General features: G+C 51.9%; 1 protein-coding gene across 3 annotated transcripts; it reads left to right on the top strand.

The window, feature by feature from the left end:
- On the top strand, positions 6,478–25,898 carry PVALB (parvalbumin). Of its 3 annotated transcripts, none has more exons than XM_013964098.2 (6): positions 6,478–6,540; positions 8,838–8,905; positions 10,591–10,723; positions 12,023–12,132; positions 19,269–19,407; positions 25,666–25,898. In XM_013964098.2, the coding sequence occupies exons 2-5, from the start codon at positions 8,845–8,847 to the stop codon at positions 19,361–19,363; spliced, it is 399 nt and encodes a 132-aa protein (XP_013819552.1). In that variant the 5' UTR covers positions 6,478–6,540; positions 8,838–8,844; the 3' UTR covers positions 19,364–19,407; positions 25,666–25,898. The 3 variants fall into 3 exon arrangements, with proteins under 3 accessions (XP_013819552.1, XP_005680723.1, XP_017904593.1); XM_018049104.1 differs by lacking the exon at positions 6,478–6,540 and adding an exon at positions 8,351–8,435; XM_005680666.3 differs by lacking the exon at positions 19,269–19,407.

Raw genomic sequence — 27,581 nt, 5'->3', positions numbered from 1 at the left:
TCTTCCTAGTCCTGGAGGCTAGAAGTCCGAGGTCTGGGTGTCAGCAGGGTTGTTCCTCCTGAGGCCTTTCTCTGCTTGCAGACACTCATCTTTCCCCTGCATCTTCATGGTATTCCCTCTGTGCATGTCTGTGTCCCAAACTCCTCTTCTCATAAAGAAACCAGTCACAGTGGGTTAGGGTCCACCCCAGTGATCTCAGGTGAATTACCTCTGCAAACACCAGTCCAGCAAATAGTCACAGCCTGAGGTCTTAGAGGTGAGGACTTCAACAGATGAATTTGGGGGGATACAACTCAATCCGTAACACTGGGGTACAGATAAATATTTCGAGGTGAGCCCTTTGTTTTCCCCCATTACTGTAGCAGAGTTCAGAATATTAGTATTTACTTGATTTTGAGGCAAAGATGCTAGATGATAGAGAGGACGCCTGCTGATTGTCGGAGCGCCTGGGTCCATCTTGGGAGAGTGCCAGTCACTGTCTATCTCAAGAGTCGGTTAAGAGCGCAGAGGATGGGAATCCCAGAAAAACACACGGAAATTTATCATCCATCCCCTGTGGGCATGAGCATGGGTGCATGGGCCCACACACGCACACCACACGCACACAGCAATACACAACCTCTCTCAAGCGATCATTCTTTTTTCAATTAATTAATCTAAGTGTTGGTTGCACTAGATCTTCCTTGCTGTGCATAAGCTTTCTCTCATTTCTGTGAGCGGGGGCTACGCTTCCGTGGGGCGCATGGACTTCTCATTGTGATGGCTTCTCTTGTTGTGGAGCACGGGGTCTAGGCACGTGGGCTCGGCAGTTCTGGCGCATGGGCTTAGTTGCTGCATGGCATGTGGGATCTTCTGGATCAGGGATCCAACCTGGTAGGTAGATTCTTATCCACTGCATCACTAGGACAGTCCTCGATGACCATTCTAACTCTTGTTATGGGATGTGGGTTGTCATGGAGATGGGAGCAGGACGGACAGAGGCAGAAGTGCATTGAGGAAGAAATGATACTGTGAGAAAGGCTCCTGCCTTTAGAACCTAGGATGGCTCTGTCCATTGAGCTGCACTCAGGGTAGGATGTTGTCTGCTTCCCTGATGTCAGCAGGCATCTGGGAGCCGAGAGAGTTCTTAAGCACTCACAGACCAACATCTCTCCACATCTCCACACACATCACCCAGTACAGTCCAAGAAGGGACAGTCCTGGGTGCTTACCCATTTCTACTGGGTCTTCCAACTTCCACAGCCATGACCTTGGGATTCCCTGCTCCCCTTTGTAACTCCAGCCTCACAGACCGAACTCTTCCCTGGTTTTCTCTGAGCATCACTGAGACAGGTGAGCTTTTCAAGGAAGGGATTCAAACTCAGGTGGCCAAGAGCTATAATCACCTCAGCTTACACAGCCCCAACCTCGGCTCATTTGCCAAGAGTCCCAGCCCCAGCTAGGACCACCTTGGGTCCGAGACCCCGTTCTCAGCCCCTGTACCTTTCACATCCTCCAGTTCTTCCTTCTCCCTTATCAGCAACTCCTGATTTCCCCAGCAAGGACACTGGGTCCAAAAGCCAGTGGTTGTCAGGGGCTGGCACTCCTCAATTCCCCACATTTCCATCCACAAAGCTGCTCTGTGCGTTTCTCTCCACAAAGGCAGACCTCAGTGGCAGGACTGGGTTGAGGGTAAATTCCTCACAATGATAACCGCTCTGATTGTTATTTGTGTAGGATTCTGTATCCTCTAAATCCCTTAGGCAGGGTCTCATTCAGTATCCATCACAGCTTCCTCTTCAGCTCCATTTTACAGATGAGGAAACCGAGGCCCAGAGAGGCAGAGTGACCAGCTCAAGGTCACACAGCAAGTAAGTGGCAGAGCCAGGGTAGGGACCTAGGGCTGTCTACCTGCAGGCTCTTAACACTCTTAGGACTTTCTACCTATTGACCTCTCTCTCTCAGGGGTGAAACTGCACTTAAATACAAGTGGGGGACCGGAGGGGAAACAAGGCCACAGGCTCAAGATGGAATGAGGCTGACATTCCTTTGAGTTAATACACATCACTTCACAGGGCTGACCTCATAAATATCATTAGATCCTGCAGCCTCCACCCAGCCCGACAGGGCCCTGGATGTGAGGAACTCTGTATCCTGTTCCCCACCACAGCAGGTGGAAATAGTGTGAACTAATGAAATATCACCAGTGAAGCCGACAGCTGAATGCTTGTCTCCTGGCAGACGGCAGCTAGCAGACTGCTGACCCACACACACTGGCCTCCTTCTCTTCACCAGCTAGGAGGCCGGAGCGGGCTTTGGGGAGAGCACAGGACAGGAGTGGAAGCAGACAGAGCAGACTCTGGTCCCCGCCTGCTGTGTGACCTTGGGCAAGGGACTTGACCTCTCTGAACGTAAGCTTTTTCATCTGTAAAAGGAGGTTGTATGAGTGCATGCTGAGACACTTGAGTCATGTCTGACTCTGCAACTCTATAGACTGTAGCCCACAAGGCTCCTCTGTCCATGGGATTCTCCAGGCAAGAATACTGGAATGGGTTCCCATGTTCTCCTCCAGGAGATCTTCTCGACCCAGGGATCAAACCCGAATCTCTTATATCTCCTGCACTGGCAGGCAGGTTCTTTAGCCTGGGAAGCCCAAAAGGAGGGTAATGGGATCCATTTCAGTTATGTGTAAGTGGAAGTGTTTAGCTAAAGGATGGAAGAGGTGAGGTCAGTGTGGGAATGTGACATCCATGTGTCCTACTCATCTGCCTCATTACTGTTGAAAGAAACCCTGAAGCTAGGAGAAAATGCCACTGGGCTCTGCTGCTACCGTTAAGCAGAGGCCCAAGGGGGTGGGAGGAGCTGCTTTTTAGGCCTCAGAAGGGTCAAGATGGAGATGGAGATCTCAGTTTCAGAAAGGCCTCTCTAGGCTCCAGAATGAATCATTCTGGAGAAGTTCAAAAGTATACTGTCATCAAACTCACCAAGGACTTGGGGCATAAACCTCCTGAGTGCCTGGCACGCTTGGGCATCCCCCCACCCCAAGACTCATACAGTGAATGGTTCATGGCTTTGACCACCCAGAAGCCCCACCTCCTCCATGTGCAGTTCCCTTGGTGTAGACTTGAAGGTGCTTTGCAGTCCAGACCTCTGCAACCTTTGCCACTGATAGTGACCAGTTTAAGGGTGGTATGCAGCCAAGCCAAGCTAATCACAGTCAATGAAACTCAGTCCTGGGAATACTGATCAAAATTTTAGGGCAGTAGACTCCGTTTTCTCCACAGGGCTTGGTCCTGAAGGTTTACAGTGCTGCAGGGAATGGCCCCCCACTCCAGCACTCTCGCCTGGAAAATCCCACGGACGGAGGAGGCTGGTGGGCTGCAGTCCGTGGGGTCGCCAAGAGTCGGACACGACTGAGCGACTTCACTTTCACTTTTCACTTTCATGCATTGGAGAAGGAAATGGCAACCCAGTCCAGCGTTCTTGCCTGGAGAATCCCAGGGACGGGGGAGCCTGGTGGGCTGCCGTCTATGGGGTCGCACAGAGTCGGACACGACTGAAGCGACTTAGCAGCAGCAGCAGGGAAAGGCCATCTTGGGAAGGGACAGTCAGTCTGAGCAGGTACCCAATGCAGTACAGGCATTGCTGAGAAATAGAAACAGCACTCCCATGGCAGCTGCTGAGTTCTGGGTCAAGATATACGCGAACCTTCCTGGATCTACCAGTCACATGAATCAGTATCCCCCCTTACACCATTTTTGGGCATAGAATGTTTCTTTCTTTTTTTTTAATTGAGATAAAATTAACATACATTATGTTAGTTTCTGGAAAAGGGCATGGCAACCCACTCCAGTATTCTTTCCTGGGGAATTTCATGGACAGAGGAGCCTGGTGGGCTACAGTCCATGAGGTCGCAAAGAGTTGGACACAACTGAGCGACTCACACACACATGTTACTTTCAGGTGTACAACATAGTGATTCAATATTTTACATATTGCAAAGTGGTCACCACAATAAGACTATTTAACATCCATCACCATATACAATTACAGAATAAATCCAGCCTGAGTCAGGTTTTCTATAACTTAAGAGTCCAAAAGGCCTGCTGGATACACCCATTCTCCAGCATCATGGCTTTTATAAAATCAAATTAACAAAGTGATGGTTGCTTGAGTTAGCACAGATTCAGGGCAAAAAAAAAAAAAAAAAAACCTGGATATTTCAAGATAGCCTATTCAGGTTTTAGGACATCCCTAACCTACTTCAATTCTTGGGGGGGGGAAATGCTTCAGAAGTGGAAAGACTTGAGTTTAAATCTTAGCTGTCTCACTAACCATGTGACCTTGAACAAGTCATAAACCTCTCTGAGACTCTGATTCTTCAAATCTTTGAGGGCTATAATGAGGGTAAAATGAAAGAATATTCATAAAGCACAGAGTATACAATAGGTCCACAATAAATGGTTTCCCACAATATGGTTCAGCCCATCTAGATCTGCTTAATTACATGGACATGGCAAGACATAGAGGGACAGACAAAAGGCCATCCTGGTCCCAAGGATTCACTCACTGGGGGACACTAGTGCCCAAGTGTACCTTCTGTGCATCTTATCAAGAAGCAAGCTAGCAGAATGGAAAAGAGCAAAGCTTTGGGGGTCACAGAGAGTTGGGTTTAGGTCCTACCTCTGCTCTGTAACCTCAGGCAAGTCACCTAACCTCGCTGAGCCTTGTTCCCTCATTGGCAAAATCCTGAAGGCAATACCTACCTTATAGGGAGTGTTATGAGGATGAAAGCATAATGCAGTGTGCACTATACCTGGCATAATACTCAGCAAACGAGTATGATTACTTTCCCAGACCCCAGCCGGGGATCTTTCTCCATGGCTGGTCCTCAAGATGTTGCATCCCCCCACCCACTGCCCCAGAGCTCAGCCATGCCTGTGACTTCAACTCCTTGACCTCCCCAATGACCACCACAGCCCTATGTCCAGCCGGCCCTCTCCAGAGTTCAGAGCTCCTGGGCACATTCCACCAGAATGTCCTCCAAGCATCCAAGCCCAGCACAAAGTCCTGGTTCGTTCACTACTCTCCATATGATCTGGGTCTGTCATCTCGGTCTTGAAGGGTGAGCAGGTTGTAGGAGGTCACTATGGAGGATCTCTGAGCTCATCTCCAGCATATCATCTCCCCAGCTTGGCACCACTTCCTCCCCAGCCTTACTGCCTTCAAAAGCAGCACTGCCGATCTCCAGTGAACCCCAGCTTGAAAACTGACAGTCAGCCTGGACTTGTCCAACTTGTTCATCATAGCCCTCAAGTCTGCAAGAGTCTCCTCAGAGATGCTACCTTATGTCTACACCCCTCCTTGATGCCTTGATACCCCAGTCCAGACCCCTAGCACGACACATTCAGGCTCCGGTACCAGCCTCCCCATCCAGTTCACCCTCTGCTCTTTCCATCCATGGAGCCAACTGATGGTCAACAAAGGACCAGTGCAGCTTTCCTCCAATCTACCCCTACATGGAGGCTGGTCCTCCTAACACCACCATCAGGAAATGGAATGCCCTGTTGACAATGTCAGCGTCCTGGAAATCCTTTTTAAGGCTGAGGATGAGAAGAGGAAGCTTCCATGGTGTTCATACGAGACACTCAGTAAATATGTGTTACATTAACCCATGCTTTTCAAAGCACATCCCTTGGATGGTCATCTCCAGTCCAAGACAGACCACCCCAGAGATGTCTTTGTGAATCTCCTGAAAGCTGTGGGCCCTTGCTTCACAAAAGAGCACTTGCACGTGATTTGGGGAATACAATTTCAGGGGGTTCTTCATTCCCTGGCCCATCTCTAAAGCCAAGTTTGCCCCTGATTGAACTCATTTTACAGACAGAGACTGAGATGCAAAGAGAGGAAGGAATTTGTCTGAGAACATGCACAGCATGTGTTTCCAGGAGGCACTAGATCATCTTATGAAAATGCTGGGGCCACTCCCTGCTCCAGTCCACAGCTCTGAGTAGTCAATCGCAGAACCCCTAGCCTGTCTGTTTGCTTCACTCATGCAAGAGCAAGAGGGAGACAGGCCTGTACTTCAAGGCTGGAGGGAGAAGATTGGGTAGAAATAGGAATCTAACCAGCCCCATGCATGGAAGACAGTTCCTATTCCATCCCTCTGCTCGAGCGCTCTCTTTCCTTCCTTGTGGGATTTTGGAGCCTGGTGATGTTACTGGCATCTAGAGTGTTCATGGAAGACTTCGTGGAAGAGGAGAACCCTGCTTGAGCCTCAGTTTTGGGTGCTGGAGGGAGGCAGGGACTAGGGGTTATTAATAGGCCTGGCTTGAGGGGCCCAGGGAGGGTGAATGTGATATAGACACCCAGCACCGTGGTTGGGAAGTACCTGACACCGGAAGGGGAGGGGGCCAGGAACAGAGGGGAGCGCCACCTCTCAAAATAGCCAGAGCGGAAGCCTATATAGGTGGCCATCCTCCCCCAGGCTCACTGCCTGACGGGACCTCCCACCGGCCCAACCTTTCAGTCCAGGTTCCAGCCCTCCACCCCCTATCTGAGGTGAGTGGCAGCCACGGGGCTGGACCAGGATGGGGGGAGGAGGGGCGGGATGGCCAAATGTCCCCTTCCACCCCAGAGACACAGGCTGGGCTGGTGACACAGGCTGAGAGGCAGGCAGCCATGGAGTTCAGGGCTGAGAGTACAATTCCTGGGGTCTCCATCCTAATTCGTGGTGTGACCTGAGGCAAATTCCTCCCACTGGCTAAGCCCACCTACAGAACAAGATGGGTGGAGTCAGACATCTGTGGACTCAGGTGAGGCGGCCCTTGCCTGGGCAGAGGACACAGGAGGAAGGGGTATGGAGGGCTGATGGGCTGACCTAACGACATCATCTGATGCTCCGGCTGGGTGGACTATGGCGTCGAGTTAATGGGAAGCTTCTGCAGCAGGGAGAGATAGAAGAAGCAGCGGGGAAGGATGGGGCTGTTGACGTCCAGCCTCTGCCAAGGGTTCAGTGAGTGGGGACTCTGCGGAAGCTGATCTGAGGCTGAGACACGTGGGGCCTGATTGGTATGGTCCTGGGCACTGGCAGAGCCCCATGCAGTGGATCACCGGACTTGACGTTAGTAGAGCTGGGGTTGGATCCCTCTGATCCATTGCCTTGCTGTGTGTTTTTATGCCACTCGCTGACTCTCTCTGGTCTCAGTTTCCCCACTAGTTTATCATAAGGATCCCTCAGCTGGGGAAGCAGATTTGCCAATAAGGCCCCTGAAGTAAGCTGAGCCTTGGGCTTGAGATGATAACACAGAAGCCCAGCATCTCCAAGTTAAAAGGCCAGTCAAGGCAGAAGCAACAGGGGCAGCTGAGGGGTCCAGGGATGGCCTCACACAGTGAGAGATCAGGACAGGAGCTGCAGCCTCAGTGCCTTGGAGACCAGCTGGCGGGCTGTCCCCTGAAGGAGCTGACTCACAGAGAAGGGGGCCCACTAGAGCCAGCAGCATCCTAATGTTCCCAGGAAGGGCAGCCGTCCAACACCAAGCTAGGGAGACAGTGTCGCCAGTGAGTGCCAGGGAACCTGGACTACAGGGTAGCAAGGCAGCTCTCCCTAGCTCCTCCACCAAGAAACACTATCTTAGCCCCGCCCACCTGCCCACACCTGAAGTCAGTGTTGAGAATCCACCACAAAGGACCACTCGCATACCATCAACAAAGTGGAGGGAAACTGAGGCCCAGGGATGGCGAAGGTCACAACCCAAGGTGACATAGGGACTCCCTGCAGCCCCAGGTCTTGAACCCAGGGCTCCTGACTCCTTGTCCAGTGCTCTGCACATTTTAGAGACAGCTGGTTGCAGCCTGAACCCTCAGGGAACCCTGGGAAAGGCAGCAATCAGTCTGGCTGCATAAAGGTCAGGCAGCGTCATGTTTCCCACAGAGGAAGTTGGGGCCATAAAACCTGTGTCTCAGAAGTGTGGTCTGAGGGTGGCACCAGCTCCCCAAGAGTGGGCCTCGAAAGTGCACAGAGGGCAAGTACCTTCTGCCACCCTCCCCTCCCCCATACGGTTTATAGGGGCAGGAAGAGTCCAGACCCCCATGATACTTTGGCTCAGGAGACCAGGAAAGCAAGTAGTTAGTGGGGATCCAAGAAGGGTCCTTTGAAAAGTCAGACTAAGAAAAAAAAAAATCGGTTTCTGTATTCCGAGTTCCTGACCAGATGTGGGATGGGGCACCCGTGGAGGGCCCTAGCTGCACCGGCCTATCCCCGCCACCTCACCTCCCAGTGGGTCAGGTTTCCAGACCTCCGCGCTCAGATTCTGCAGCATAAATTTGCAGCCAGGACAGACAGCGGAGGCAGAGGTAGGACTGGAGAGAGAACGGGAGTAGGGCCAAGGGCCCACGAGGAGTAGACCTGGCCCCCGTCGGTCCAGTATACTGGAAGAGGCCGGACATCCTCGGAGGTGCGCGGATCCCAGACCCTACGTCGCACCATGCCGGCGCTTCCTGCTTGCCCTTGACGGCAGGAAAACCCTCCAACTGGGGACGCGGGCGCCCTTTAAATTCGAGGTTGCGCCTTCCCCTGGAGCCCTGGCTGCAGCCCCTGGGGTCCCAAGGACCCCCGGCAGGGCGGGCCGGGAGCGGCGGCGGGACCGTGCGCCCGCCGGCTAGCCCGGCCCGCACAGATCGGCGGCTCCGCTGGACTGAGCCGCTGTGGCTGCGCGCCGAGCCCCGCGCCCCCTGGCTCTGCGCCAGGCCGACGGGCGTGCGCCCGGCGCGCGGCACTGCAGCGCAGGTCATATGAGCAGAAATGATGAGAAAAGCACTTTTTAATCTTTTCGCACTTGCTCTGCCCGCTCAAACAGTTGCAGGATGTCGATGACAGACTTGCTCCACGCTGAGGACATCAAGAAGGCAGTGGGGGCCTTTACCGGTGAGCAGCGCGCTCCCCTCCGCATCCCTCTCCCCTCATCCATCTCCCTGGCCCCTGCACCCCCTTGGGTCCCGCGGCTGGCCAGTCTTCCCCGGCGCTCCTATCCTCACGCCTTCCGCCGGGCGCTAGCGGAGCGTGGAGGAGGGTCCACCGCACTACCCAAACTTGGCCCCGGCGAGACCTGGCGCAGGCAGCGGGCTAGGAGGCCGGGCGCCCTGCTGGACAACCGAAACTCTCGGGCGCCAAAGGCTGGGTAACCGCTCTGCGAGGAGTCAGGTCCCGGACCAAGGGCGAAGACCGGGGTGGAAAGCGGGACCTCTGGGTCCTTGTAAGCGCTCAGGGCTTTTTCAAGGCACTTGGAAGGGCCATAGGTGCGCGTGCTTCTTTCCCCGCGACCCCTTTCCGGAGAGGGCTCTTTTCGCCCAGCTACTCCTTGCTGGTTTCCTGAATGTCCAAGCCCCTTCTCCGAGGCTCAAAGCCCACCCCGCTCAACGGATCTGCAAGGGAGCGAGATGACCTTCCCCAAGCTGGCGCTCTGCTCTGCTCAGCGCTGCGCGCAGAGCATCCTCCGCGCAGAGGATCCTCAGCGCTTGCAACTTCCAGTCTCCTCAGGCACCAAGAGAGGGGAACGGATAGTCTCATGTCTCTGAGCTGCCCTGGACTTGAACGCTTAGCTGCTAAAGTTCCTCCTCCCTCCTGTCCCCCAGATAGGGAAACTGAGGGAGGCAGAGGATTAGAAACTTGCCCGAGGTCACTTCGCAGGGCAGAAGGGGGATGAGCACGGGGGTCACCTCGAGGTGTTGTCCCCATCCCCCTCCATCTAGTGTCTTAGGTGGACAGAGCAACTTTCCTCCCCTCCAGCCCAGGGAGGATACCTTGACTCTCCATAGGATTGCCCCTACACCACCCCACCACCCCGGACACACAGCTTCCTTGGTCTAAGGTTGTCTACTTTCCCAGGTTGTCCTTAAAAAAGAGCTCAGGGTACAGAATATTGAAGGGGGGCTCCCTTTCTTTCTGCTTGGCACTCCATCCCCTGGGCATGAAGCCTCCCTCCCAGAGCCCTGCGATAGCCCACCCACCTCTCCTTGACCCATCTTGTCCCTCTGAGAGGAAACCTAACTGGGAATTCTTGGGGAGACTTGCAGCACCCGCCCCCACTCCCACTAGAATGGCTTTCTGCAGCAAAGCCAGGACTTCTGTGTCCTCCCCCTCCTCCTCCTACTATGTGACCTTGAGAGAAACTTGTCCTCTCCGTGTTCATTTTCTGGCCACACAATCCATGGCCAAGAAAAAGGTCGACCCTCCTCCCCAACAACAGACACACATCATAGTCACTCTTCCTCCAATTCCTGTGCCCACCCCCACTCAGCCACCACCCAAAAGTCTTCATGGAAACCTCTCTGCCTTCAAATGCTACCCCTACCCTTAGCGAAGGGTATAGTGGAAGGTGGAGGGAGGTGGGGAGCCAGGGAGATCTGGGTGCAAGCCCCTCTCTGCCGCCCCTGGCTGTGCGACCTTGGTCCAAGCCCCCTTGCCTGGTCTGGACTCCCTCAGCCCTGCCACAGAGGTGTAGCTTCTCCATCCCCCAGGACTGGCCCAGCTGTAACACCCCCATTCTCCCACCTTTTCCAAGGACCCTTCTCTGTCCTCATTTTAACACCCTCCTCTCCATCTCCCAACAGCTGTCGACTCCTTTGACCACAAAAGGTTCTTCCAGATGGTCGGCCTGAAGAAAAAGAGCCCAGAAGATGTGAAGAAGGTATTCCATATCCTGGATAAAGACAAGAGTGGCTTCATCGAGGAGGAGGAGCTGGGGTAAACTGAGGCCTGCAGGGACTGATTGTCTGTGGCTCTGGGGGAGGGAGCGGGGTGGGGGTTGGGACGCTTGCTTCCAAGTTCCTATCTGTCTGCCCTGCTCTCTGCACCCGTCACAGAAAAGAACCATCTGCTGTTGCTTCTGGAAGAATAAAATCCTCTGCAGAAAGTGCAACTAACTAGGTTAAATTATAGCCACTTAATATTGCTAATGGAATGATGCTACTTAATAATTTAATACACACTGAGAGGCACTATTTCTCATTGCCTAACACCATAGCCAAGACAGAAAGCGCTCCCTTGGGTATTTCATTGATTTTCATTCCTCTAAAAGCCACTTTCTGCCATCCCACAGACCCCTGCCCTTCTGTACCAGGACAGTTAAGAACAATTCTGGGCATTTCATGTGGTACAGAACCAGCTTTGAGGGGTCAAGAGTCCCGGGAGCAAGGCAGAGAAGGTTATGACTAGGAAAAGGCAAAATGACATCAGCAAAAATCCTCCCACCATAACCCTCTCGGCCACCTGGCCCACGTCTGCCAATCCAGCTGTGCTTTATGTAACTCTCTGGCCAAGACTGCCTCGAATTTTGTCAGGAAGAGCAGGGGGAGGGTGTGGAGAGGGGCCTTTCAAGTAGAGACTTCCCCAGCCATCCTGTCTCTCCCCTAAACCATCGCACAAGGGTACCCTTTGTCTCGATCCTGCGCCTCTACCTTCCCATGCCCAATGCTTCTACCTTCCCATGCCCAATGCGTATATGCTCGCGCACACACATGCAAAGTCTGACTTCTGTTTATCCTCCAGGCATCCCTTAATCCAGGAAGCCTCCCCTGACTCTTCCCTCTCCCTCAGTGGGATGGATGCACCGTTCAAGCAACCGCTGCTTTCCACTTCCCACCATTGCATCCATCACACTGTGTGGCCTCTCTTGGAATACTTGACTTCCTCCCTGTTTTTTAACTTGGCTTCCAAAGACCAACTCTATGCCCCCATTTCTAGCATGGCCCTGGCCCAGAGAAGATACCCTGGTATTTGTTTTGTTGACTGAATAAATAAACAAATGCAGGTGCCCTAGCAGAAGTGAGGGCAACCCTTTGCTGAGGACAGCCTGTCCTTCTCTGCACACCCATCCGTGAAGCACAGCCATAGTGGGGCTACCTGGCCCAGCACAATGGCATGCATGCTCCCTGCTCATCCTCCTCTTCAAGCCTTCTGCTTCCCCTGTGCAGATGCCAGCCCACCATCCACAAGGTGACCCTCACCTGATTCCCTCCCCCTTTTCTCCCTTTCCTCCTCCAGATTCATTCTGAAAGGCTTCTCCCCAGATGCCAGAGACCTGTCTGTTAAAGAAACCAAGATGCTGCTGGCTGCTGGAGACAAAGATGGAGATGGCAAGATTGGGGCTGATGGTGAGTACCCGTGACCTGGGCACATCATGGATCCTGGGATGTTTGGATGCCAAGAACTCAGAGCGGTGTCCCTCCATCACGAGAAGGGGAGGGGGGAGTCCCACAGTCTCCAAGATTCGAAGAAAAACAGCAATCCATGAGGTCTAAGAGCTCTGTCGTGTAAGCAAGGCAAAGAAAAAATTGGTATTTTTCCTAGATTTGAACAACCCCCAAGGAATAGATCCTTTCTCTCTCTTCTCTCTCCCTCCCTCTCTCTCTCTCTCTCTCTCTCTCTCTCTCTCTCTCTCTCTCTCTCTCTCTCTCTCTCTCTGCTGTATAAGGAATCCAGAGAATTGGGGATATTTTCTGAACTTTGTCTGCACTTCTGCTTGGGTTCTGGTTGCAGCTCTGCCCAAATGGGCTCTGTGACCTTGGGCAGTCTCTCTCCTACTCTGGGCCTCAGCCTCCCATCTGTAACCCAAGGAGATGAGGCCAACTGATCCCCAAGGTCCCTACTGGCTCTCATATTCTCAGATTCCAGGGATGGAAATTCTTTCTCTCCTCTCCTCAGCATCTTGTCTTGGGTGTCCTGTAACTTCAAGTTTCAAAACCTGTTTTGGCTTCACCCAGGTATACCATTCCAGCACTGCAGGGGAGCCAGAGGGGCGGGGGGGAGGGGGGGGAAACCAGCCAGGGATCAGCTGGGAATTAGGAAAAGAAACATCCAGCCTGACCTTGCTTTTTGAACTTTGCTTTCAGGACAGGCAAGGGGTTGGTGGTCCACCATCCCACACCTTTCTCCATTCAGATCTATCCAGCATTCACATCCCAGCATCTTTATCTTTTGTAGCATCACAACATCCTTAAGAATCATCTCCATTTTGCAAAGGGGCAAACTGAGGTTGAAGGTGCTTGACCTGCTCAGTGAGGTAGGACATAAGTGGGGAGTGAGGATTTAGAACCAAGTAGCTCTCTCCAACCGGAGAAGGCAATGGCACCCCACTCCAGTACTCTTGCCTGGAAAATCCCATGGACAGAGGAGCCTGGTGGGCTGCAGTCCCTGGGGTCGCAAAGAGTCAGACACGACCGAGCGACTTCACTTTCACTTTTCACTTTCATTCATTGGAGAAGGAAATGGCAACCCACTCCAGTGTTCTTGCCTGGAGAATCCCAGGGACGGAGGGAGGAGCCTGGTGGGCTGCTGTCTATGGCGTCGCACAGAGTCGGACGTGACTGAAGCAACTTAGCAGCAGCAGCAGCTCTTTCCAACATGCTACACCACATCTGTGCCAGTCCTAATGATGCTCCCTTCTGCCAATTTAGAAGGAAACTGTATTAAATGCTTAGGCTCTGGGCCCATGCTGTCTGGGTTCAAATCCCAGTCCAGCCACTTTCTCACTGTGTGATTTGGGGCAATTCAAGTAACTCCTTAGGCCTCAGTTTTCTCATCTCTGAACTAAAAATAATGATGCTTCCTATCTCGTTGGATTGTCAGAGGATTGCCTGTGTTAATGAGCGATGTGTATAGAACAGTGGCACAGAGAAGTGCTATATGCATGCCTGTCTAACTTTTTTAATAGCAGCTAGGTTGCATTCATCCTTTTATACTCAGTGTCTAGCCCACACCCAGCGCACACTTACTACACATTTGTTGCTGGATTATGAAATCCAGCCTCCTATGCGCTCCTCGCTCTCTGCTCTTCACCAGTTGTGACCTTGACCATCAGCTCGCCACACCTAGGCTCCTGCATCTGACAAAGGGTGTGCACAGTTTTATCCTAAGACCTGCCTGGGCTCAGTGTAAAAATTTAGTGGCTAGAGACACAAAATCGCCTAGGGAAAGGTACAAGGATTCTGAACATGGACATAGTTTATTAAAGTTTTATGCCAGAAATGAGAATGGAGGAACTCTAACAAGGTCAGAAGCAATGAATCGCCTGGCCTCCCGTTGGCAGCTGCCCTTCCTGGGTCTGGGAAGGAGGGAGGTGGTTTTAAAGGAACCAGAGCAGAGGGTGCTGGAGGGAAATAGGTGGCTGGTTCCGGTGATTGCAGTGAATGGCACATCTCCCCACACCCCCATCCTCACTGGGTCACTTTTCAGACAGTTCCACCCAGAACCTGGTTCCAGCCATGACCCCAAGCCAGGCCTTTGGACCGCCTTCCCATTTTTATTTGCAGCCAATATGCTACAGCTCAGAAGCCCTAGGCAGGGTCTTCACGGCTGGCTGCCCACAGGCAACCTACACAATGAAGAAAAACCAGGCCAGATCCTGGCCTCCCTCCCTTTCTCCCTCCTTTTCTCCCTCCCTCCTCCCCTGCCCAGTGCAGATCTTAAAGCCCTAATTCAACTCTTCCATCAGACCAAAAAGACATTTACTGGGTAGCAAATATCTACAGTACCAGGGAGTGGAGGAGGCAAAGAGGAATTAGACCCACAACTTCCTGGCTGGGCACCTCTGAGCTCTGATTTCCTGACATGACAACACATAACTCACTGGGATTTTGTCAGGATTCTGTGGCAGTGTGGAGTGCACAGCACAGTAAGTACTCAGTAAACAGTGGCTGTAATACTATTGCTATTCCATCTGCTCAATGCTTACAGCTCTATGATACAGACACAAACACAGGGTAAATACCAGGCAGAGGCCGGGAGGTGCATACGATCTCTGCAAGAGGGAGACAGACTAGAGACCATGGGCAAGTCTGCCACAGGCCAAGGGGCAAGTGGAGGGAGGTCCAGGCGAGGGCTGGGTATCAGTCGGCAAAGGCACTAAGGCTGGGAGGTTTAAGGCATGTTAAGAAAGGGACTAGAAGCTGATTTGCGGAGGGTGGGAGGCAAGAGATGATGATTCCCAGGGTGAAGGATGTGTGTCCGGTCTGAAGCTGAACTCTGCACACACGTCACCTCATGTGACCTCAGGATGACAGAGGACACAGATGCAAATGCAGGGAGAGGGGCTCCAGGGCCCAAGGTGACACTGGGGCCAAACCCAGGTCTGTCTGCCAGCACAGTCCAGGCTCAGGCCAACCTGGTGAAGTGTGGGAGTCAGGGCAGAACAGAAGAGAGGGGCGAGAGATGAAATGGGCAACAAGAACAGGTCACCCTGAGGTGGGAGGCCACATCTGGTACTCTGGAGATGAGAGCACAAAGACACGCATCCCCGCTTCTGCCCCCGTGCACCATACTGTTTCTGGAGGGCGACAGGAAGGATGGGTGTGATGGAGCCCAGTAAGCAGCGGGATGAGAGAAAGAGCCCTCCGTGGGCCCAGAATTTTCTATTTTAGGCTCTCTGCTTTGCTGCCTACTCCCTCTCAAGGCCAAAGAATCTAAGCCCTGTCCACCAGCTGGAGGACGCCTTCAGCTCCTGGTGGGACTTGGGACAGTTCATGGAACTTTGGTGCCTGCTCTTAACATCAGCAGTCAGATGACTGACCAATCCTGGGGTCTCTTCAATCCCTGGGACTCCCCACGTGCCCCAGTGCATACACCCCTAGACAGAGGGCCAGGTTGGCAGCTAGCTCAGCTGTGTGACCTTGAGTAAGAACAGCAGTGACATCTAACTCCAAGGAGCCCCCTGTGTGCCACACACTGTGCTTAGCGTTTTACTCATTTCATCTCCCCAGCTTCTTTGAGGATACTACTTCTATCCCCATTTTACAGATGAAGACACTGAGTCTCAGAGAGGCTAAGGGTTTGCCTAGGAAGAGACAAGGTCAAGATCTGAGTTCAGGTCTGTCTGGATCCAAAGCAAGTGCTCTGTGCTGCCTGCTTCATCCATGCATTCATTCCAAGTCAAAAGGCATCTACCATAGATGACTTTATTTATTGACTTATTGCTTCTCTCTTCCTCTGGGGTGGATGTCAGCTCCACAAAAGCAGGAACTTTGGTTCAACTCTGACCCCAACACGTAGAACAGAGCACATAGTAGGGGCAAAAGAAAAGTTCAGTGAACGAATGAATGTATATGTGTCCAGCCTGGGGATACAATGACGAGGAAGTGTGGTGTACAGGGAGCGGGCCTCAGGCTAAGGGTGGAGACTCGTTTTTGGCTGCGGGCTTCCATGTAGCAGGTGCCTGGGGCTTCCAGAACCAGGGGTACTGCCTCCATCTCTACCTGCTTGCCCTTCTGAAGGTGAGTGATATTTACCAGGTCCTTAAGGATCCCAGACTGATGAGAATGGGTAGAAAGACAAAGTTCTAATTATAACCCTTTGCTTTCCTGTCTCTCAGGGAAAGAGATGGGAAAGTAAAGTCAAGGAAGTTTCCTTACTTCCTGGAAGCTCAAAGACTTTTATAGATGTGGTCAACTGATTCTCAACAGCCACCTTTGAAAGCCTGGTGCAGAGCTGGTAAGGGGGAGAGTTAAAGTAGGAAAGGAAGGAGAAGCTGGGCAGAAGATGGAAGATGCCCCCAAATCCAGGCATCAGTAACAGGCAAGACTAAGAAGTGTCAGGTTCCTTCTCAAGTACTTGTCCTCCCCCACTGCGGGTCTCCAGCAGCACCCAGCCCACAACACAGATGGCTGGGCCCCGTCCTCAGGGCTTCTGCTTCCTTAGGTCCAGGGTAAAGCCCAAGCGTTTGCATTTCTACTGAGTTCCCACGTGGTGTTCATGGTCTGGGGACCACACTTTGAGTACCACTGCCTTATGACCATCCTAGAAAGTAGATGCCATCACTCTTCTGGTTTACAGATGAGGAAACTGAGGCACTCAGCAGTTACGGAGCATGCCCAGGGTCACCCAATAGCAGAGTCAAAGCTGAGACTCAGAGATCCCAGCAGGACCCTCTGCCACCCTGCATGTGTCCACAGTCTGGGTTCTCTGTACCCAATCCCTGCCCGCATGGATGGGCAGGCTGATGAGAAGAGTGGGCACCATTCATGGGCACTTCCTTCAGGCCTCACAACAGCATCCCAAGATGTGCTCTCATTGTACAGACAGAGAAGGGAAGGGAGTACAAACCAAGGCCCAGGGAAGTGAGTGGCTTACCCAGGATCACCCCGCTACTCAGGACTGGGGACCTGCTGCAAGCCTCGACACTCTCTCACCAGCAGTCTCCCCGCCCCACGCTGTAAACAGGAACTGCATACCCATGTACATACACCCACACACAGCAATCCTAGTTAGTTTCCTGAAACCTGATCCCAGTGGCAGATCCCGTTTCCTGTGCTTCAGGCAGGGTCCAACTCAAGAGCCCATGGTTTGCTTTTTGCTTCCATGGCTGAGAAATTAAGTCACAACGATTGCCTGACCCTTGCAGTTGGTTCCATGTGCCTGAAGGCATTTGCCTTTTCTGCTTCCTTCTGGAAAAAATCTGTTCTCTTTTATCCTTAAGTAGCCTATTTAATGGGAGAAGGCAATGGCACCCCACTCCAGTACTCTTGCCTGGAAAATCCCATGGACAGAGGAGCCTGGTAGGCTGCAGTTCATGGGATCGCGAAGGGTCGGACACGACTGAGCGACTTCACTTTCACTTTTCACTCTTATGCGTTGGAGAAGGAAATGGCAACCCACTCCAGTGTTCTTGCCTGGAGAATCCCAGGGTAGGCTGCCATCTCTGGGGTCACACAGAGTCGGACACGACTGAAGCGACTTAGCAGCAGCAGGAGCCTAATTAATGTGGGAGGCGAGAGGGAAGGAGTAAGCCCTCAGGCTGAAACTCCTGAAGTCAGGGAGAAAACACAACCTGTAGTGTGTGAGTTATCGGCAGTGTGAACAGTCAAACCTTCTCCCCTCTCTGGGCATCCATGTCCTCATCCCAAAGTGGGGATAAAAATAACCACTTTCAAAAACCGCTGTGAGAGTTAAGTGAGTACTCTGGAAATGATTCTTTTCCTCTTGTCTCATGTGCTTTTTCTTGCGAGTGCTAAGTCGCTTCAGTTGTGTCCGACTCTGTGTGGCCCTGTGGTCTGCAGCCCACCAGGCTCCTGTGTCCATGGGATTCTCCAGGCAAGAATACTGGAGTGGGTCACCATTCCCTCCTCCAGAGGATCTTCCCAACCCAGGGATCAAACCTGCATCTCTTATAAGCTACCTCAAAATCCTTTGGAAATAGTGGAATATCCATCCTCAAAGGAAATGAAACCGAGTCTAAGACGGGAAGAATGTGAGAAGGACAAAAGGAGAGTCCTGCCCGCCTCCCTGTAATTCCAGCCCTCCAGCCCCTATGGGGTTTGATTTCCAAGGCAGGCAGGAGGGGCACACCAGGGCCCCAAGGCGTGCAGTGTTTTGTCCTATTTCATTGCCTCCTCATCCGGGCTCAATACAGTCTAGGGGACGGAGTCTGTGATCCCCAGTAAGAGATGTGAAAACAGGCCCCGCAGATGTGAAGCGTCAAAGTCACACAGCAAGCCCTTGGCCGAATGGAACCTGGGTGACTCTGCCACTCCCTCCAACAGGCTGAGCTGGGACATTTGAGTTATAAATGGTTTCTGTGCTTAGCAAGATGCTTGCTTTTATTCCCGTGTGGACTTTCCCTAACTCCCAGCCTTATGCTGCACTAGATAAGATTTAGCCAAGGGAGGGCAGGCAGCACTTATATAACCGCCCTCCTGCCAAAAGGAACAGCAGCGAGGGGAGAAAGAAAGATGTCCCCTCTTCTGGCCCTGGAGGTTACAGCTTAATTTGGAACCCAGGGCCTTTCAGTTCCAACCTCTGAGAAAGAGACGCCTACTGCCACGAGCCAGGCCTGAGTTATAATCATCCTGGCTGAGTGACGCTTGGCCTCAGTTTCCCTGTAAGTAAAACGGGGATAAGAAAGCTGGTGAGGATGAAGTGGGACAGCTCCTAGGGTGGTGCCTGGCTCAGAGGGCACCCCCAGCACTGTTCACTGACTCTTCACTGCCTTCTGCCTTGACCTCAAATGACCATCCTCCCCGTCCTCTGGGGTGGGAAAGTGATCCCTGTTTGCAATACCGATTTATAAGAAACCCAGCCCAGGAGCTATTTAGAGGCGAGGTGATAAACCAGAGGCCTGCCTTCATCCTGCTCCTCACGACAGAGGGGAGGAAAGCGTCTTCCAGGCGCTGACTCAAAGTTCGTCTCACTTTCCCCTCAGGCTATCAGCGGGTGCTGCGCTCACCTGTCAATAGCTTCTAATTTTGTCCAACCCCCACAGTGCAGGGACCTGGGACAGACCTAATTAGGCTAATTTCAGTTTCAGAAGGGAAAGGAGAGGACCGAACCCGCCCATCCTCTGAGCCTTTGCCTGCTCCCTCCTCTGCTCACCCCCCACCTTTCCTCTCTTCCTGATCAGACGATGAGGACACCAGACAGGTGGCCCCCTGGGGCCTCAGGTGAGGTTTCCTTGGCGAAGGTAGGGATGTACCTGAATTCCTCTGGGAGGAAGGGCTCTGGATGTCCCCCCTGCCCAAGAACCACTGTACCTCGTATAGTCCTCACTGTCACCCTACGAGGAGATACTCTCCTTGTCCCCATTTTGCAGATGCGGAAACTGAGGAGCAGAGAATGAGTGTCTGTGGACAGGCATATGAGGGATGGGACCCTAACACAGATGGTATAGACAGTGTCAGAAACATGTATCACATCAGTGATTTGCTCTTTGGGCTTCCTGTGTCTTCTGTCTGTTTCCATCTTCCTATCTTAGTCTCAGGATTTTTGTGATTATGGTTGTTATTTCAAAGCCCCAACCTGTCCCAGTGGTGCTGAGGAGATCCAAAGAACTAACATTTATACACCATCTCCTATATGCCAGGCATCTATCTGTATTTTCTCATCGGGTCTTCCCAAGAGCTGTGCAAGTGGACGTTATCATACCCATTGTACACATGAGAAAACTGAGGCTCGGAAAGGTAGGTAGTGACCTAAGGCCACCCAGCCCAGCCAGGATGTGTTAGAACAAGACTCAGACCCAGCTTCCAGGATTGCTGGAAGGTTGTCAGCAAGTGCCAGACGGGACAGGAAATGGCAGGGGCCGGGCTGGGGGCAAGAAATAAAGGTGATGGGGCCATCTGTGGTGTCACCCACCCCCCCCACACACCCCCTTGCCGGGCAGCAGCCAGGCATTTCATGGGTTTGGTTTTAAACTAGCTGGAGCCGTAGAAGCATCCTTTTTCCCCCCACCTCAGGGTATGTGGGATCTTTGTTCCCCAACCAGGTATCGAACCAGCACCCCTGCGTTGGAAACCTGGAGTCTTAACCACTGGACCACCAGGGTCATTCTTGAGCTAGTTCTTGACTGCTAGGGAAGCATCTTGATAATAACAGCTACCAAATGCTGCGTGCTAGATACAGATCAAGTCAGTGATAAGGGCTTTAGAGCTGCTTCCTCTGAACAGCCCAAGGAGCCACACTTTACAGATAAGGAAACTGAGGCACAGTGAGGGGAAGCACCTAGTCCCAGGTCAAGAAGCAAGAAATGGGAGTTGACGGTTGACTCCCAGCTCCTGTGCTCCACACTCCGGAGGGGAGCTGGAAAGGTGTCTTCTAGACCCAAGGCTGCACAAATAAGAAAACCCAGACCTGGCAGGGTGAGGTGTCCTGTCCAGGGACATGAGTGAAGGCAGAACCAAGACCAGACCCCCATCCTCTGATGTCCATCCCCCTGCCAGCCTTCCACTGCCAAATCACTTGACCTGGACTTTACAGAGTCTTTGTAGGTTTGCTTGTTCGTTTTTTTCTCAGGAGAGACCTAGACGTTTTAAAAGAGACATTTTGGCAGGAGGGCTATCAGTTAATTGGCTGGTTCCTAAGAGCTCTGCCCTGAGAGCGGCACTAAAGGAACAGAAGCGCTGACCCCTGCCCTGGATTTGTCTCCCAAGTGCCCTGCTGCCGGTTCTGGGAGGACAAAATTAGAATCCTGTGTTTTCTGCAAAAAGCCAGGGCATGTACTATTGTGACACCCTGACTGCTTCATGGGGGATCCCAGAGGTCTGTTTTTAGAGGCTTTTGAAAACCTCATGGGTCGAAAACACCTCCATAGTCAGGCTCCAAAATGTCAGACATTTTACTGCTGGAGGGTCCCGTGGTTGGTGCCCCCGGTCCCCTTCACGCTGGCTGCCCCAGATGCCATCAGGTGTGAAGGTGACAGGCTCTTTGCTGAGGAGCAGCCAAGAACCTGTCATTTCTAGGGTGAAGGTTGGGGGTGGCGTAGATGGAGGTCAGGAAATGGAAAGGACCAATTACCCCTCTTGACAATTACCCCATGAGCAGGTGATGGTGGGCAGACTCATGTCTCCTTTATCCCAGAACAGAGTGACTCAATGACTAAGGACAGGCTATGTGGGCTCCAGCCAATTTCTCAGATCAAATGGCAGGTTGAAGCTAGAGAGATTTCATGCTTCCATCCGGTGTGAGATACTAGCCTTCTCAGGAACAACCTTTCTACCTTCATGTAGGGGGTGTTCCTGAGACCACAGCCAAATCCCTGTTCCTGTCCCTTCTATGCTGTGTGACCTTGAACTTGACCTCTTCAGGCCTCCACTTCCCCATCTATAAAATGAGAATCATCCCACTCACCTCCTGGGGCTGTCGTGAGAATTACATGCAGAAAGTCAGTACTTGTTGAACACCTAAGGAGCACTTATGAGCCATGCCATCCATCCATCCATCTGTCCACCCATTTGGCATTTGTTTACAGGCATCTGCTGGGGGCCAGGTCTGTTCTATTGCTAAGAGAGTTGTGAGCAAGAGAGAGAGTGCCCCCTGACCCCTGGGGGTTTACACTGTGGTAGGGGGAGACTGAAAGAGATAAGCAATTACATAAGTAAGATAATTTCAGAGAGTGATCAGTTCCATGAAGTAAATAAAAAACAGCTAATATGACAGTCATGGGGTGGCGATATTTGAGCTGGCGCCTGTGTTACTCTAGACCCAGGTCAAAGTAGGTCGGAAACCTCCAGGGTAAAGGGGGAAGTTTGAATCATGTCCTCTATGCGATCTTGGTCATGCAACTGGACTGCAGCCTCAGTTTCCCCACCTATAAAATGCAGACAAAAGCCACTCTCCCATGGAGGAAGTGAGAACTTAATGAGATGATAAATGCAAAAATGCTTCCCACGGAGGATAAAAATAAGAATTTTTAAATTCTATAGAAAAGGGCAATATTAATCAAAGTACTAATGGTAAAAGGTATCTTGGGGCTTCCCTGGTGGTCCAGTGGTTAAGACACTGTGCTTTCAATGCAGGGGGCACAGGGTCAATCCCTGGTCAGGGAACTAAAATCCCACAGGTCTCACTGTGCAGCCAAAAAAAAAAAAAAAATCATTTCAAAAGAACCACCTGCCTTAGTAGGGTGCTGTAGGTTCAGAGGAGCCCCTGGTGAGAAAGCGGACGCTTTGATGCCTGGACTGTGGGAGGAATTTTTAGTGTTTGATGATGGGTTCCATTCCTGACGTTCACTGTGATCCCTTAGCCCACCACCCTGAGGGTTTTCAGGATGAGCAGGAGACCTCTTCCCCTCTCTCACCTTGATTTGATCCCCAGGCCCCCACTTCCAGGTCGCCTGACTTTCCTGGCCTCAGGGACTAGCTGGGGACAGGAGAGGGTGGTGTCCATTTCCCAGGTCAAATCCCCAAAAGATGAGGAGCCCTCCACCTGGCGGGGTCAATGGCAGGTCACTTCCATGATGATAGCATGTGTTGGTTTAAGCAGTTTTGTTTTCTCACTTGGTGATTTTTTAAATCCTTCTAACTTTGTAGGTCCAACAATAGCCCAGCATCCCCAGTGATAACATTTTACATAACCATGTGCATTGAAGAAATTACCCTGGGAGGTTTTCACAGTATGTTTCATACCAAGCCTGGGGAGGACAGGACGAACCTCAGGGGAGCCCCAGATACCTCTTGTGGCCTTTTTGAAGCCACTTCTCATTCAGTTTTTTGTTTGTCTCTGACTAGGAATTGTTACTGCCCTCTCCCTTCACTCCAGGGCCAGACGGGAGCAGACGCCCAGCAAACAGGGCCAGCCTGAGCCTCAAAGCCTTCTCAGTCCCCACCTGTGCTGTCCCCACATCACACCTGCGTTTCCAGAGGTGACGGGGCCTTACCTGAGGGTCCCCCAGTGTCTGGCAGGCTGGGGACATGGCATCTCAAAGACACATATTGGAGAGGGTGGCCGACTCCTTCTGTCTTCTCTCGTTTCTTGGAGAGAAAAACAACAGGGAAGACTCTCCTAAAGCAAATCTTCCAAATAAAGGTCTCAGATGACCTGACTGCTGAGCAGAAACCCTACTGACCAGCACACGAGGACCCCATAGTTGAGAACACATGGAGCAGGGAGGGTGGAAGAACTGCCAGAAGGGGCTGAGGCCTCCTGTGCACCAGCACTTCTCTTCTGATGGCCTCTGAGTCAGAAGCAGAGCTGTCTTTTACAGAGGATGCTAGTGGGGCTCAGAGAGGCTCAGCGCCTTGTCTAAGGTCACACAGCCCACAAGGGAAAGAGCCAGATTCAAGGGCCCAGGCCTCTCTAGCTGAGCTTGTCTTATCATGCAAGAGGCCAGCCCAGCACGACTACTGAGTCTTCCCCAAATACACACCATTGCTTCCTGCCCTCCGAGACTAGACCCCTCCCTCTGCTTTCTCCTATGGGAATCCTGCATCTGCCTATATGCCTATATCAAAAGCTACCTTTTCTCTGAGGGTTTTGTTGATGCTTTAAATAGAAGGCACCTCTTCTTGCTGGGAACACAGAGTCTCTGTGCCTCTCCCATCTTTTCACAAACACATGTGGTCCCCTTGGTGTCAGATGCAGAGCCAAGAGGTGGGATGGAGGAAACAAAGTCTGAGAGGGTCCAATGCAGGAAGCAGACAGCAAGTGAATAAGCAAGAATAGACTCAGAAGTATTCTGAGAGTGGGGAGTGCTGCGAAGCTAATAAATAAATGGTGATAGCAAAGAGGGTCTCAGTAGGGGTGGGTCACTGCTTGTACCAGAGGGGTCAGAGAAGGCCCCTTGAGAGGTGACATCTGAGCTGAGACCAGGTGAGTGAGAAGGAACTGGCCGTGAGGAAGCCTGGAGAATGTACCAGGCAACAAGAATGGCAGGTGCAAAGATCCTGGGGTGTGAATGCCCTCGGCATGCTTGAGATTCAGAGAAAAGGCCAGCAGCACAGAGCACTTCCTGATATCATCTTCTTCCAGAAACTCCTATGGTGCAGGGACCATCTTGGACTCCCCTGCATCTCCCCTCATCTGGTTGCCCCATCCTTTGTTCATTTTAATGGAGTTGGATTTACTAGAAAGATGTCTGATTGCCCCCTGGTGCCAACACTGGTCTCTCTCTGACATCCTTAATATTAAGGCAAAGCAGGGCCAATGTACACTGCTGGGGAAGGGGGTGACCACCATGGACTGGCAGGCAAGCCCACATGGAGGGATCTGGATCCCAGAGCTTGAATCCTCAGCCAATTATTACCTGAAGTCACTGAAAAGTCGCTTCTGCTCTCTGGTCCTCAGTTTGCCTCTCTGTAAAATGGGGATAATAACTCCCAGTTCCCTAGTGTTTGTGATGCTTAAATGAGGAGCTGTGTGAGACAGGGGCTTCCCAGGTGGCGCTAGTGGTTAAGAACCCACCTGCCAGTTCAGGAGACGTAAGAGATGCAGGTTTGATCCTGGGTCAGGAAGATCCCCTGGAAGAAGGCACGGCAACCCACTCCAACATTCTTGCCTGGAGTATCCCAGAGGAATCTGGCAGGTCCATGGGGTTGTAAAGAGTTGAACATGGCTGGAGCAACTTAGCATGCGTGCATGTGAGACAGAGCCCACCTCATTCTGAGCACCAGGACGCGCTCACCCCTCTGAGCTGTGTACAGAAGTCACATGGTCAGTCTCCTCCAGGGCGTGGCTCGGTCCCCCAGAGGAGGAGAAGCACACAGCTGTTTCTGAACTTGGCTGTTCACCAGAATCACCTTTTGACAAATATAATAACTCATCCCTCCCCAGACCTTCTGAGTCAAAAATTCTGTAGCAAGGGCCTGGGACTCTGTATTCTCAAGATTCTGGTGGTGACCCTCATGGGTTAAACCTAGGGGCTAAGAAAGAGCTCAGAAGAGGAGCTAAAAACCAAGCACTAAGAAAGAGATCTGAAGCCTGGCTGTGCTTCTTTCTAGCTGTGTGACCCCATAGACTTTGCTGGACTCTGAGCCTCTGTTTCCTTTCCTCTCTGTAGAATGGGAATAATGATAAAATGCACATCATGGGATTTTTGTCAGTTAAATAAGATGTTGTATATAAAGTACTTAGAAAACTGACTGGTATGTGATAAACATTCAGAAAACTATCATGGCTGTTATTATTGTAGTTATTACTAAAATTTGTGGGTGACATGACATCATGACACAAAAAATGTGGCAGGTGCATCATTTCCCATCTCACCTCAGTCATTCACTCATTCATTCATTCATCCCCATGCTCACTCCCTCCATCACTCTAGCTCTTTCTTCTGCAGCATATTTGAGAATCAAGAAAAAACACCATGCAGCAGAGCTGGAGGGTGTGTGTGGGCGGGGGGGGGGGGGGGCGTCTCCCGTGGTCAGGTCCCAGCCAGTGCCCCAGGCCGCCGTCCCCCTCTGACTCACCTCTGTCATTTTCTTTTGCAGAATTTTCCACTCTGGTGGCTGAAAGCTAAGAGGCTCTGACTGCCCGGATCTTGCTCCTCTCTGCCCTGAACACCCGATCTCAGCCCCTCTCGCTGCCCTCCTGCCTTTCTGTTCAGTTTGTTTATGTTATTTTTTACTCCCCCATTCCCTGTGGTCCTCTCATGACACCAATATTCTGGAAAATGACAGAGAAACAATAAAGGCTGTACCAATCAGATTCTGCTGCTGAAGGAGCAAGGTCTGGTAGGGTGTGGATCCTCTTTTGACTTTCCAGGCGGGGGTGGGGCAGGATATAGACAGAAAAGATGAAATGGAAGGGAAATTTACTGAGACCCTCCTCTGCCTTTGGTACCTGGCTTGCCCATTCATTGCTGAAACCATCCATCAAGTAATTGATGAAATTCCCATTTTACAGATGCAGAAACTAAGTCTTGGAGAGCAAAGTGATATGTCTAAATCCACACAGCTAGGACTTGTGGATGGATGGATGGATGGACGGATGGATGGAGGGACAGATGGATGCTCATTATGACATTTTTGGTTACAAATGATAGAAATCCAACTCAAAGTAATGCAAGCAAAAAAAGAAGAAAAAAACAAAGATTTGGTTATGTTCCTGAATAGTTCAGGAGCACACTTTCAGGAACAGCTGAATCAAGGAACTCAAATGATTTCATCAGGATTAAGTCCTTCCCCCATCTCTGAGCTCTGGTTTTCTTTGTGCTGAATTCATTATCAGGCAGGCTCTGCCTCCTGATAGCAAGATTCCTCCAGTAACTCAAGGTGTACATTCAGAATATCAGTTTTTAAAAAAGAGCTTCTCTTTTACAATCACTCCATCAGAAGACCCCAAATTTAGTCCTATTAATCCCAGCAGCTCGTATTTACTGAGCACTTATTCTGCACTGAGCCGTTTACATGATTCTATCTGTACAACAATTAAGTGAGGACCATTATTCTCTCCATTGTACAGGTGAAGAAACTGAGGCACAGGGAAGTTATTGGATTGGCCAAAAAGTTCATTTGGGTTTCTTCTGTGACATCTTATGGAAAAACCTGAGGAAAATTTTGGCCAACCCAATACATGTTTGCCTAAGATCTCAGTGTGAGTAAGTGGTGGGGTCAGGACCCCAAACCAGCAGCCCCCTCCAGAGCCTGCATCCCTCCTTGGACCAATCACCATAACCCAAAGGATGGGGGCCCTGACTCACCCATCCTGGATGGGGCCCACCTGTGGACACACAAAGCTCATGGCTGGAGAAGAATCAGGAGAGAGGTCCCAGTGAAAGTCAGAAGAAGGGAGGGAAGCTGGGTGAGCAGGCATGGTGGTGGTCCGGCAGAGTGGCTCTGCTCTTCCCCGCAACAGCCTTGGGGTGGGAACCGCGGCCATCTTCTTGCCCGTCAGGTCTCCAGACCTGGTACCCAGTGGCATCTGCTGACCCTTCCCCTGGGCCCTGAATTGTTGCCCTGGGCAGGGCTGTCAGGGAGGGCTCTCACTGAAGATGGGGCACAGGCAGGCCACCCATCATGGTCCAGGCTGAGAGTCAGGGATGGGTGATGGGTGAGCTGCCTTCCATAGGAGCAGTGGACAGAGGCAGCATGCCCAGGTCTAGAAGGGGCCAGAACCAGGAACTGTGCCAAAGCAGTGGCAAGCTCCAAAGGGCCACCTTACCAGGGGCTGCCTGGGGCTGAGAAGGCAGCAGCTGAGGTCAAGTGACTGGAAATGGGCCTGGGTGAGCCAGAGTGTGTGAAAGTGTATGAGTGGGCAGGCACGAGGGCACGTGTGCACACATGCTCATGACAATAGTCAGGACCTGGGGGACCCAGGTTCCCATGTGAAGTCTGACGGGGCCCAATTGTAGAGCCTGAGGACAAGGCTGATGAGGAGGGGCCCCCTATACATCACCCATGTGGAA

Source organism: Capra hircus, chromosome 5 (assembly GCF_001704415.2).
Source record: "Capra hircus breed San Clemente chromosome 5, ASM170441v1, whole genome shotgun sequence".
In the NCBI taxonomy this organism is placed as follows: Eukaryota; Metazoa; Chordata; class Mammalia; order Artiodactyla; family Bovidae; genus Capra; species Capra hircus.
The sequence above is the reverse complement of the archived record's forward strand: the minus strand, read 5'-3'. Positions and strand labels throughout refer to the sequence as shown.

Bases quoted from the DNA above. Each gene is read 5' to 3' on its own strand.
- PVALB (XM_013964098.2), top strand. From the start codon at position 8,845: ATGTCGATGACAGACTTGCTCCACGCTGAGGACATCAAGAAGGCAGTG. The intron at 8,906-10,590 runs GTGAGCAGCGCG...ATCTCCCAACAG, and splicing joins GGCAGTGGGGGCCTTTACCG to CTGTCGACTCCTTTGACCAC. The intron at 12,133-19,268 runs GTGAGTACCCGT...GGCTAATTTCAG, and splicing joins TGGCAAGATTGGGGCTGATG to TTTCAGAAGGGAAAGGAGAG.